Raw genomic sequence first — 12,766 nt, 5'->3', positions numbered from 1 at the left:
TGCAACTTTGAAACGTTACTTTGTGATACATTCAAGATGCTACTTTGCAGTAATACTTTAAATGCTGGTTTATAACGCTACTTCAATGTGCTCCTTTGAATTGCTACTCTAAAATCCTGTTTTTAACAGTTACTTTAAAACGTTACTTTGTGATACTGTCCAGTCGCTACTTTGTAGTAATACTTTAAATGCTGGTTTATAACGCTACTTCAATGTGCTACTTTATATTGCTACTCTAAAATCTAGCTTTTAACTTTGAAACGTTACTTTGTGATACATTCAAGATGCTACTTTGCAGTAATACTTTAAATGCTGGTTTATAACGCTACTTCAATGTGCTCCTTTAAAACGTTACTTTGTGATACTGTCCAGTCGCTACTTTGTAGTAATATTTCAAATGCTTGTTTTATAACGCTGCTTCAAAGTGCTACTTCACAATCAAAATGCTATTTCAGGCACAGTATAATATCACTGTCTTGGTTTTACTCTGACGTTTCTTGACTAATTTCATAGACTTTTATGTAATTATTAATGATCTTTCGATTGCTCTTAATCTTTGTTAATTTTCCAAATAAACTTTGTTTCTTTTGCTAAGACTTTGATGCCTGTGCTCAAGGCTGATGCAGTTGACAAAAATGAATAATTGAATCACCCTATTTGCTATGCATTTCTTTTGTTCAATTTATGGGGAGTTTGTTCTTTGGAAGCTGATTTTTGAGGTTAATATCTCGAGGATCGGCCACTGCCTTTTTTTTTTTTTTAGTTTATCGTTGTAAATAAGGTGTTCTTATGTTTTCAATGAGTTATCCTATTATTTTCCTCTCGGTTCCATTTCGTCCCTTTTTTTACATTTTGCACAGAAAAAATGTATCTTCAAATTTTCCTTCATTCAACATTATGGTTTGATCTATCGCTCTTTTGTTTAAAAACGACCATATTTGCTAAGAGTATCTTATACATTTACAGTAATTCTGTATTAACAATTGTTATAGGCTTGTTGCTATGCTGATATTCTCTACGATATTTGAGAGAGAGAGAGAGAGAGAGAGAGAGAGAGAGAGAGAGAGAGAGAGAGAGAGATTTAACAAAATAAATGCAAACAGGCAGTTAAATATTTCACAAGATAGCATGTGCAAGTCTTGCAGAAGGCTTGGGTAATCGGGGGCGGGGGGCGGTTTAGAGGGAGACCGGGGGGGGGGAGGGTAATAGACTTGGTAACAGACGCTCTTTGTTCAGACCCATGTATCACCCTCAAGGAGTGTGTTTGTTTTCTTACACGCTGTCTTGTGTATTTCTGGTGTCCACTTTTAAGGCATCGCGCAGTTAAATCTTCCCAACTTGGTTTCAGATGTATACTTCACACTTTTTGCTGATTTCACTGAGAATTTCATTGCGCTTTTAAACGTGAATGCAGCTGATTAGTATTTCAAGGAGATTCTGTATCCCGTGAAATCAAAACATCATAATTAAAATATATATGTATGCATGTGTGTATGCGTAGGTCCTACTTACTTTCGTTATTCCAGGGCGATTGTACTTTCGTCTTGCCAACCTAACTTAACTCTTAATTATTCTTGCCCTAAAGCTTTAGTCAACACAGTTCTGCAGTGGTGCTGTTTTCTTCATTAATTTTTTTCTAATTATGGTAGGCTTATATTACAGCTCAGTGACCATCCCACACAACTAATGGATAAATATTAAGTGATTTGATTGCGATTACATATAAGCAATTTCATTTTGCAATCATTAATCACTTTCATCTGTGAGATATCGTATCTGCCTTTACATAGCTTTCCTTCACCTTATCTTCTCAAGTGACTTCATCAATGCAGAAAGCAACAACTAAAAGAAAACACAAATAAAAAAAGTATCTGACGTTAATCGGTATTAGCCAAAGATGAGAGAGAAATAAAGCCATTGTTCATGGGGATGATAGGAGGAGAATATTTTTACCAAAAGAGATGGGAACGAGCCCGCGCTGGCACAGCTCACAACAGCGTCGAGAATGGACCTCAGAAACTACTGCCATTGGCGTTCCTTTGGCTGAATAAACCCTCGGTTTTCATCATATACTTCAAAATTTATGGATGTGTCTTTCCCTCGTATGTTTTTCCTGTTTGTTAAACAGACTTCCAAACTACTATATAAGGTTTAAGCGAAAATTAAAGTCTTTTAACGATTACTTAACAATCAAGACTAAAATTCCGTTCCCAAACAGGTGCGGACCATGACGTCATGCAAGTTCAGTCTCCTTTCGTCGTGAAGCAACCTCTGGGGCCATCTATGGAAGTTCTTCGACGTCAGGTAAAAAGAATTATGTACACTTATGCACATAACTATATGTTTGCTCAAGAGCATATTTGTTAATTAAAGACTGCGCTTATATGCACACAACATTTCAATAAAAGCACCATTCACTTACAAGTCTTTCTTATGACGTCTACTTCCAAACAGAATTTTGATACATATCATCAGTACTAAATCGAATAGTCGAATCTATAACGTGAATGTCGCAGAACAAAGAAGAGTAATAGATAGAGAATTTTCTTTTCAGCCACTGGGTAGTTCTACTTTCCGGGAGTCAAGAAATGCCAATTTCCCAGCGTATGGGAGAGAATGCTTCTCCTGTAGCACTGGCGCCTTTGGCTCCTCTGACTGGAGCAGCAGTAGCAGCAGTCACAGCAGTGGAGCTTCTTTTGCGCCTGGGGCTGTTGGATACCCTGCCTATGGAGCTCCTCATTCAACATCATCTCGCCAGGAATATAGAAGTGAGCAGAAATTTGTCAATGGCCAACCAGTCTACGAACTACACCATGAGCGTAAATTTCAAGATGGCCAACTCGTCCATGAGGAAAAATCAGAAAAAGATGAGGATGACTTTGGTGTAGTCAAGACACCCGGGATGATCTCTGGGGGACAAGCTCCTGGTATGACTTATGACTGGGGTGTTCAGCCCGGTATTTCAAGGAGGGCAGAGGAAGTTAGGCAAGAAAACCGTACTTATGGGTCCCAGGGTTATGGAAGTGGTTACAGCACTGGAAGTCATGGGTCAGATGGCTTTTCTAGTAGTTTTGATGCTGAAGTTGCTAGACTCAGAGAGGATTTGCACAGGCAAGCGGGGACTTACAGATCTCAACCACTTCTCCCCACAAGTGGTAGCAGCCATCGGTCAGAATTTCACACACAGACTCGTTATATTAATGGGAAGCCAGTGTATGTAAAAAAGGAAGAAAGGAAGTATGAAGATGGAAGACTGATACATAACAGCACAGAAGAAAAGGATGCTGATGATCTTGGTACCACAGGTCTTCAGCATCAGTACGACTCTGCTGGTGTGCTCTCTGGAGGGCCGGTGGGTGGATATCATGAAAGGAGGCATCATTACCAAGAAAGCTACAGTGGTAGTAACCCCTGGTATCCAGGTTCATCTTCATATTATGGAAGTGGTCAGAGGTCAGGTTGGGATTCATCTGACTCTCAATATGGAAGTTACAGTCCTTCATCTTCTTCCTCTTCTTCATCTTCTTCAAGTGAATCAACTCATTCTAGCTACAGACCAAGCTACGGAAGTTCAGCACGGACCACCCATGAGGAGCACTCAGCAGACTCCCATTACTCAAGAGAGAGTGGTGCATCTTCCCCCCAAAGACCTGCTACACCTGATTCTAGAGATCATTCTTCTGTTTATCCGTCATACAGACCATATCCCAGCACTTCTACTTACTCCAGACAAGATTCTCATGAAAGTAGGGCAACTTCATCTTCTTACCGACCATCGCATGACTCTTCTGTACAGTATAGGCAGGAATCAGATGGTTATTCATCTTTTTATCCAGCTGGCACTTCAACTTCAGGTTCATCTCACCGAGTACAAGACTCATCAGGTAGAACTTCTACCTACTCATCACAGCATTCATCTCCTTATGCACCGGGTCATGGGACCTCATATGGTACCTATGGTGGGGAAACTCATGAAAGTGCACCATCATCCTATCCTTCACATAGACCAGTGACTGGAAGTTCAACCCGAACGCATTCTGAGGAAAGCTATCAGGCTTCCTCTTCCTATCAGGGTCATAGACCATCTGCAGGGGAATCGGTAACACAAACCTCAGGGGATTCTTACAGGTCATCATCCTACAGACCACCATCTGCTAGGCATCCATCCTCTTATCCATCCTACACACCCTATGAAGACAGGTCATCAGGATCAAGAGGTTATTCAGAGGAGAGACACTCATCATCTTCACATTCTGCAGGCAGAACTTATACAGGTGATCAAAGTGAGTCCTCTTCTGAGGATTTGGAAGAAAGACACCTGTTGCAAAGTACTGTTGACTCATCTTTAGAACGAGATGATGCATATACTGGACATGTGACCATGAATACAATAGGCAGAGAATCCTCTAGAGATTATGATCAACCCTCTAGACCAGGAACATCTGATTATTCATACAGTCAAAGAAATCAATCTGAAACCCAATATGCTAGTCACGCTGATAGTGATTCATCAGTACCAAGAACTGGTGTGGGAGCTCGAACTGTTACAATAGATCTGTCTTCCTCCCCTCAGTCTGGTGCCTCCTCTGGTGGTCATACACGTTATAGGCAAGATTCTCGAGTACGCAGCACAGAGGAGCATTCTTCTGCTTATGGACGAGGAGGATATGTACCTCAACATGGAGATCATGTTTCTTCTCACTCTAGGGCACAACATTCCAGCAGAGAGACTTCATCCAGCACTGGACACAGACAAGTAGGCATTCCTGGAGTTATCAGTGGGCCATACTCAGGTCATGGAGAAGGAGATTATTATGACAAAGAGCGTTATGACATAAGCCCCTTAGATGATGAATTGCCTCAATTACCTCCTGTAGAAAATGAAATAGATTCTTCCTCTTTCCCTGCACCCCAAGAAGTTGATGATGGAACTGACAGCAGTGACCTGCATGAAGATCATTCAGATGACTCAGATGGTCAAGATCATGATGAACCTGAAGATTCTGGTTCTTCCTACTCTGGTGATGGTAGTGGCGACTCTGCTGCAAGGACTTCAGATACAGCATCAGGGTATTCTCATTCATCATATCTTTACAACAGAACTCACACCATCTATGGAATGCCTGTTTCTCAGCCTGCGCCTGCCGTCGATCACACTCGTCGTGATTATTCCCGTACTTCCACAGTTGATGGCTCACAAAGAGTCTATCCTGCATCCTCAGGATCTCGTCATTACCGATACAATGAAACCAGGAGACATTCAACAATAATTGGTGGACAACAACCTGCAGTTACTTCAGGTTCATCACTGACATCTGACTGCACACAAACAAGTGGTTGTGTTGCTGGTTCCTCTCAGACTTCATCCAGACGGTCCGAAATCCGCACCAGCAAAAGGTACATTAATGGCCAATTAGTTGGCATTACTCATTATGAGCGCATTTATGAAAATGGGAATCTAGTTCACGAAAATGTTACAGAACAAGGTGTCGATGAACTAACTCCAGCAGAACTTCAGAAATATGGAATAGACCAATTAAACCTTGCTCAAGGCAGCTATGAACCCGGAAGCTATTCACAGCGTCATGAGGTGAGACAAGAGAAAAAGTTTGTAAATGGGCAGCAGATATATGACTTACATCACGAAAGGCGATTTGAAGACGGCCAACTTGTCCATGAAAATAGAACTGAGAAAGATGAAGATGATTTTGGGGTGTCAGCTGAAGGTGGAGCCCAGTTTGGTGTTGGGTATGCTGGAGGTTATTCAGACGCTGCAAATCGACATGAAGTTAGGCAGTCGCAGCACATGCAACAACATGTCACCTCCGACAGCAGGCCAGGAAGTGTTGGACAATCATCTGAAACACGACGTGTGAGTATTTCAGTTCATCAAAAGACTCAGAACAGACTATTTTTCAAAAAAAATTCTTTCACAACAGTTCCTACTACAATGAAGAATATATGGTGAAACATAATTATAATCTTGTAAAAGTAGATGAAGAAAGCAGTGAACATCCCTCAAGGATTATTCAAGGATATTCATATCAACCAGAATATATTGATGAGCGTTGGAAAAACAAAAGTTGCTTTACAGACATATTGCTTTGACCTTGTTAAATCTCTTATTTTCTGTCTTTGTAATTAGGTGGCTGATACTTCGAGAGTTATCACTAAACCTGTGTACACGACTCGTCGTCAAGAAACTCGACGGCAACAGGAATACATCAATGGCCAACCTGTTTATGACCTTCATCACGAACGCCGTTACCAGGTAAAATAAACAGAAACGCCTCATCAGCATTTTTGAAAACTTTCTTTAGCATCATACCACCTTCCTCTTAAATGTCAAAGGGAGGTGTGAAAAGCAAAAATTTTATTTTATAAATTATCTATACTTTGTGAAAGTACAACAAATACTGCGGCCAATGGTTATTTCTTTTCTAAAAGAAAACTTTATCTTTGCTTCAACAGATGATCTTAGTAATGAAATGCAATTCAGTATTTATAAGATACACTGAAGGCAAGTAAGAATTTTCCATTAAAAATATAAGAAAGCTTATGTATACATTTGGAATTAAATTTCTTTGGAAAGAAACTCTTCTAAACTATTAATTCTGGTGAGCGATGAAAATCGTTCTTCTTCAATCAAGATACAATGAAAAAAGCAGAGCTGAAGTTCCATAGTAATTCTGTCATTTGTTTAATACAAAATTGCATCGCTGTACACTATAATGTAACAAAAAAAAAGGACAACTAATATGTACCGGTTCACAAATCATCATTCCTAAATTTTGTGTTTAAGCACTTTGCAGGAATTATTTTCATATTCTTCGAAGATGAAATATGATGAACTAAAGTATCTCAGGTTCAAGAGATCACCTGCATTTTAAGGATAAAAAGTATGCAAAAGAAGATAAGACCTCTAAATTTGATCTTTACATGAATGCAACCAAACTGGATGTTGTTATAACTTATATAATAACTGAAATGATAAGAAATCCAATCTTATAATAAAAATATCAGAAGTGGAAATTTAATAAATCCATGGTAATTGGATATGAGAACTTCCTGAAATAGTATTCTGAACTTTCTTTGTTTGTGACTAATTACTGAAAGAAACGTTGTTGTTAATAAGAACTCTAGCTGCAGAATTGTTCATACAAGCATTAACGGTTCACTTACATTCTTTTTCATTCTATTCAGGATGGTTCTCTGGTCTATGAAAACAGAACCGAACTAGACGAGAAAGAATCAAGAGGATCAACAGGCTATCGTGATGCTCTACATGACATGATGTCTGGAAATGGCCTCAGGACAGTATCAGAGTCATCCCACGGCAAACCATCAGGAGCTTCTGGAGGAGGATCGTACGATTCCCACTATGGTGGATCATATGGAGGATCATCGTCATCTTCATCCTCATCACATGTTGGCGGGTCTTATGAAGGATCTTCCTCTTCTGTTGTTCAAGAAAGTTCTAGAACTCATGAAAGCTCTGGATCTTCTCTTGGTTCATCACTGCTCACCGGAGGTTCGTCTTTGAGTCACTCAGGAGGAGCTACGACTACTATCTTTGGCACTTCCCCTCTTAGAGCATCTGGTTCTTCTGTGGGCTCTGCATTGCTTACTGGAGGTTCATCACCTAGTGGGGCTACAACTACAGTTTTTGGTTCATCCTCCCATGAAAGTTCTGGTCCGTCTCTCGGTTCTACATTGCATACTGGAGGTTCTGCCTCAGGTCATTCTGGAAGAGCTGCAACTACGGTCATTGGTACTTCCTCCCATGAAAGCTCTGGTTCTTCTGGTGGTTCTTCACTGCTTGCTGGAGGTTCTTCCTCAGGTCATTCTGGAGGGGCTACAACTACAGTCTTTGGTGCTTCGCCAGGTCTAGACTCTTCTAGACACTATGAAAGCTCTTATGAGGCATCACAGAGATCTTCTTCCACAGGTAACTCTGGATGTCTCACTTGTGTGCTTATGGGAGGTGGTTCAGGATATTCAAGCCATGGATCCTCATCATCTCATTCAGCCTCTCAAGATTATTCATCTGGTTATTCATCTTCTTATGGTGGAGATGGAGCAAGTGATGGTTATAGTCAAAGAAGGGAAATGAACCGTGAAGAATATTATGAAGATGGTCAGTTAGTTCGCGGACGAGAAGAAGACAGAAGTTTCCGGGATGGACAACTGATTCAAGAAAACAGGCGTGTGTATTCAGGGATCCCAGGACAAGTAAGTATTGTGATTTATAGGCAATAACATAGCAGAGAATAAGTCATTATATTCAATCTTCAATTAATATCAAAGAATGAGTAACTCGGATAAAATTACGTATTGCATGGGAAACGCGATTTGCCGGCTGGTTCATCATTCTAGAGGGTCAACAATCTTGGGGGGAATTCTCTTTAAAACTCAAACATCATGACCAAATATTCACTTGGAGCTTAGAATGCAAGTACTTGCTCTTGTTTGCTTTACGTCATATTTCACCTAAATAGGTTTATGAAAAATCAGGACACACTTACTTCAGTTTCATTACTTTAGTACATGATACCAATGTAATACGATGCTCTTTGCCCTACCGATTTGTCTCTTGCATGTGTAGAGGCTATTACCAATTACCTTTACACAAAGTTAATAAGTTATGGAAGCAAACGTTACAACTTGGCGGAAGGAAGTTTAAACAAAACCTCCTTAGAAACATCTCAGCTTCCAAGCATCAAGTATAAATCCCTCTGGCAATTTGATAAACAAATGCCGACTTATTCTCCTGGCACCAGAAGCTCAAGAGTAACTCCCTTTTCAGATCACAGGGGCCGAAGCTCTGCGGTCTGCTCGCACGTCCTACGTGAGCGCATCGTCTGCATCCTCTTCGTCGTCTCATGAGGATGCCGCAGGGTACGGAGCCCGAGTAACCGTTAAAGGGGACACCACAGGGGTATGTGACCCTAGTCCGTGTATGAACGGAAGCACTTGCATCGCAGGACTAAGAGGACCGCTCTGTGTCTGTCCCTTCGGATTCAAGGGTAAGCCTATGTGAATTGCTCTTTTCTGATTCTTGTTTTTCACACTGGGAGGTGCTAGGGTCTTCATGAACATTGAATTTTTTCTAAAGAGTCTGTCTGACTGTGTGAACAGGTAAAGTACAAATTATGAAGTAAGGTACGTAACGAATTACTGAAATCTTTCAGGAACGAGATGCGAAGAGGCTTACTGTCCCAAGAGATTCTGCAGGTACGGGGGTAACTGCAACGTCGTGGGCGGAAAACACGAGTGTGCTTGCAAGAGTGGGTATTCTGGGGCGAGATGCTTGACAAGAAGAAGCCCTGAAGCTTGAGAGATTTACTGAAGAAGAAGAAGATGAAGAAGTAGCTCTACCATGCTCCATGAAAGTGTTTCAAGATGAATCTTTGCCTTAAACAATGAGATATATACATATACAGTATACATATATATATATACACACACACACACATATATATATATATATATATATATATATATATATATATATATATATATATATATATATATATATATTTCAAAGGCGAAGATTAAATATTGCGAACAACAACTTACAAAGAAAAGGGGCAATACACAGAAACCACTGCCAGATATTTAAAAAAAAAAAAGCTTTCTATGAACTTACCAATATGGAAGGGAAACATCGAGGAAAACTCAATAATTCCAATTTAACCTTCTTTCATTTTACAGTAATTTCCAATTGTAAAATATCCCAGAGTTTATTCAAAGTAGAAAGGCATATTCATACGTTGTAATTATAAGGTCATATCAAATCTCAGTTCTTGTTTATTGAATGTGACGTTCTGTATATAGTGTTGAAATGGTAGAAAAATCATTTGGACCTACTGTGGGTTACCTAAGTTATTATACGATGTTATTTAATATGGTATTTATTAAAGATTTGTGGTAATTAACAGATGGTTTTATTCACATGAATTTTTAGTAGTAAGACTGTTCTAAATATTCAAGTTTTGAAAACAACCGTTCAGCCTCTGCAGTGAATATTGGCAATGTTGCCAAGAGCTACAGAGCTAATGTATATTTGGGAAAAATTAAGTACATTCATTTAGAGCAGATAGAGCTGTTCTTGGTCTTTCATCTTTTTTCACCTTTTTCCCATTTCTGCTTCCACATTTCAAATGAACTTTTTATAACACTTTTTGGGTCTAAAAATATATATGAATCTAATGCTGACTCCAATTGTTTCCATTGCTCTTGAACTGAAAGGCTTGTTGATGAGTTTAAGAAACTTGGCCATTTTTTTCCCCGAAAAAATATCGACAATCTTGAAAAACTGCTTATAATTTTATTGTAATTTATACAACCATTTAATGTCAATTGGGGCATGGGCCCCCCCTGGCCGCCACCCCGCCTCTGGCTACGCCACTGGTTAACCCAGCTATAACCAGTGTTGAATTAGTGTATGTGTAAGTTGGTTGTCATTTTTGAAGTAACGTAAATGTGCATAGCTCGGGCAAAATTCGTCTTGCTAGAGTTTACTTTTGTAATAATATCGTCAAAATGCCTTTGTGTTTGGAGAGCTACTTGTTTTGGTTAGGAGTCTGTGTCTTGTATGATTACGTACCTAAAAATCCAGTTCACGTCGAGAAAACTCTCGACACATGCATCACTCATGTAAGTTTAAAACGAGACATTAACGCATAAGCAATATCTTCCAGGCTTACCAACCACCCAGCATTAAATATGGCAAACAAGAATTAGCATTCCTCATCCCTGAGAAGGCGGTCTGACTTTTATTTAGCAAACTGCATTTTATTTAGCAAATAGGCATGTTTATTTACCTTTGTGTTTTCGGAAGAATTGTTTAGCGAGTTTTGAAAACACGTTCAGCAAAATATTTTTTCCCGCCATACTCAGCGTCTTGTAAACAAACAGGTGCCTGAAGGCTAGCAAATTCCTTTCTTTCTATTCTACGGTTTTGGAACAACATTTAGAGAAAAATTGTTAAATAACTTCCATAAGAATGCGATTTTGAGTTATTTGAAATAAAAATTTATTAAAAAGGTTAAAACAATAAAAATAACTGCCGAATGATTTCTAGGCCTAGCGTTGGCTTGTACAAGATTCATTTTCTCGTTACCATTTATCGAATCATAATACCAAGGAAAAAATAGCTTGGCATGATGATTCGACAAATCTTATCATAGAGGAATTATTTCTATATCTCTGAAAGTAACTTACACTTAGAGTAAAGTTTAAATGATATAGCATCTTATTAAATGGGTAGTTTGACGGCATAGGTATAGCCTAGCCTACCAAACGTCATTTTCTTGCAAACACGTGTCTATGAGGCATATCGTTTGATGAATACATAAATTAAACCAGGATTTGTTATAAATGTAAGAGATAAAACTATTTTTTACTTCAGATCGAATAATAGTTGTTTTCTACTTTTACATCGTCCTGAAATACTCTGGCCAACTGTGACCTTTCGGAAATTTCGTCGAGAAACCACTTATGATAAAATGCATATTGTTAAACAACTCTACCGCAACCTTTGCAGTCTAAAACTGAAACATTGATGGCATAGACATGCAATATCCTCCAGGCCTACCTACTGCAATGAATTCTTCATGAATGACAAAATACAACGGGTGTCCTTATGCATCACAGTAACATGGTCAGAAGACGAGACGTATGTAGTCTATGGACAGAACCATTAACCTACAAGCCTAGAGGCTTACGTGAACTGACTAGCACAAAATTATTATGGGTAAATAAAACTCATTATGCCTTGCTTACCTGCGGAATTTGATTCCATTTGCTCTGGAAGAATTCCTGTGTCCATTTCTGAAATCATAAGCTGCACAAGATACCGTTACGAAGATGATAATACAAATAATAGCCGGACTCTCGGCGGTTATCGGCTGTTGGACAATGACGCGATGCAAGAAGCGCCGCCCTGGTGGCGGAAAACCAAACTACGTAATACTAGGTAAAGAAACCCAGTTGTTAGTGACTATAAGATTTGTTTCATTTCTTCGTGTCTCTAACATTTTAACACGTTTCAGTTATCCAGTAACTTCTATAAATAGTTTTTCTTTTTTATTTCACAACCTCCACATCTCAGGGGCAGAGAAAGCTTTGATGTGTTATAATAACTTCTGTTTCGAACGAAAACATTTCGTGACAAAACGGTATTTTCTACTTAATAGCCTACTTATAAATATATATTATTTCTGTAGTCAGCATCCTTAAAATGTTTTAGCACGGTACTGACAGGAAGCTGTACATGAAAGGATTAGAAATGCCGGTTCATATCTCTTCAGTATCTATCGAAGTACGGTATACACTCAACAACAAAACGGGGAGTCTCGTCTATGAGATTACCACGAACCATTATGAAAATAAAAGAATGCACGGTTTTCTTCAAATTAAAGAACATATATAAAAGAGTTGGACCTAAATCTAAGAGAATTAATAATAACTTTAATATCTGTAGGAAAAGGCACTACTGATGAGTACAAATACTTTAGGTGCAAACAGTAGGAAAGACTGCAAGGTGAAAAGCCAAACTTAGACAATTTTCTTTCATTAACATCCGGTGTAGATTTAGTTTCAAACAAGACAAGGAAATGAATAGTTGATATTTCATTTTTCATAAATCTGTGCTGATAACAGATTAACAATGGAAAAGATGAACCAAACAAAAACTTCTTTCACTTTTCTTCCGAAGATGGAAAGAGAAACCCACAAGATTCCTGTGTATAACTTGTTTACT

General features: G+C 38.9%; 1 protein-coding gene across 1 annotated transcript in view; it reads left to right on the top strand.

Moving 5' to 3' along the window:
- Positions 1 to 9,341, top strand: part of LOC136853955 (hornerin-like) — a 34,618-nt gene extending 25,277 nt beyond the window's left edge. Inside the window, exons 12-17 of the mRNA XM_067129853.1 lie at positions 2,219 to 2,304; positions 2,555 to 5,872; positions 6,146 to 6,271; positions 7,204 to 8,232; positions 8,807 to 9,026; positions 9,192 to 9,341. Coding sequence (XP_066985954.1) covers positions 2,219 to 2,304; positions 2,555 to 5,872; positions 6,146 to 6,271; positions 7,204 to 8,232; positions 8,807 to 9,026; positions 9,192 to 9,337 — 4,925 coding nt within the window. The 3' untranslated portion in view covers positions 9,338 to 9,341. The remainder of the gene's footprint in view (positions 1 to 2,218; positions 2,305 to 2,554; positions 5,873 to 6,145; positions 6,272 to 7,203; positions 8,233 to 8,806; positions 9,027 to 9,191) is intronic.
- Positions 9,342 to 12,766: the final 3,425 nt, after the last annotated feature.

This window comes from Macrobrachium rosenbergii, chromosome 28 (genome assembly GCF_040412425.1).
Source record: "Macrobrachium rosenbergii isolate ZJJX-2024 chromosome 28, ASM4041242v1, whole genome shotgun sequence".
Lineage (NCBI taxonomy): Eukaryota > Metazoa > Arthropoda > Malacostraca > Decapoda > Palaemonidae > Macrobrachium > Macrobrachium rosenbergii.
The sequence above is the reverse complement of the archived record's forward strand: the minus strand, read 5'-3'. Positions and strand labels throughout refer to the sequence as shown.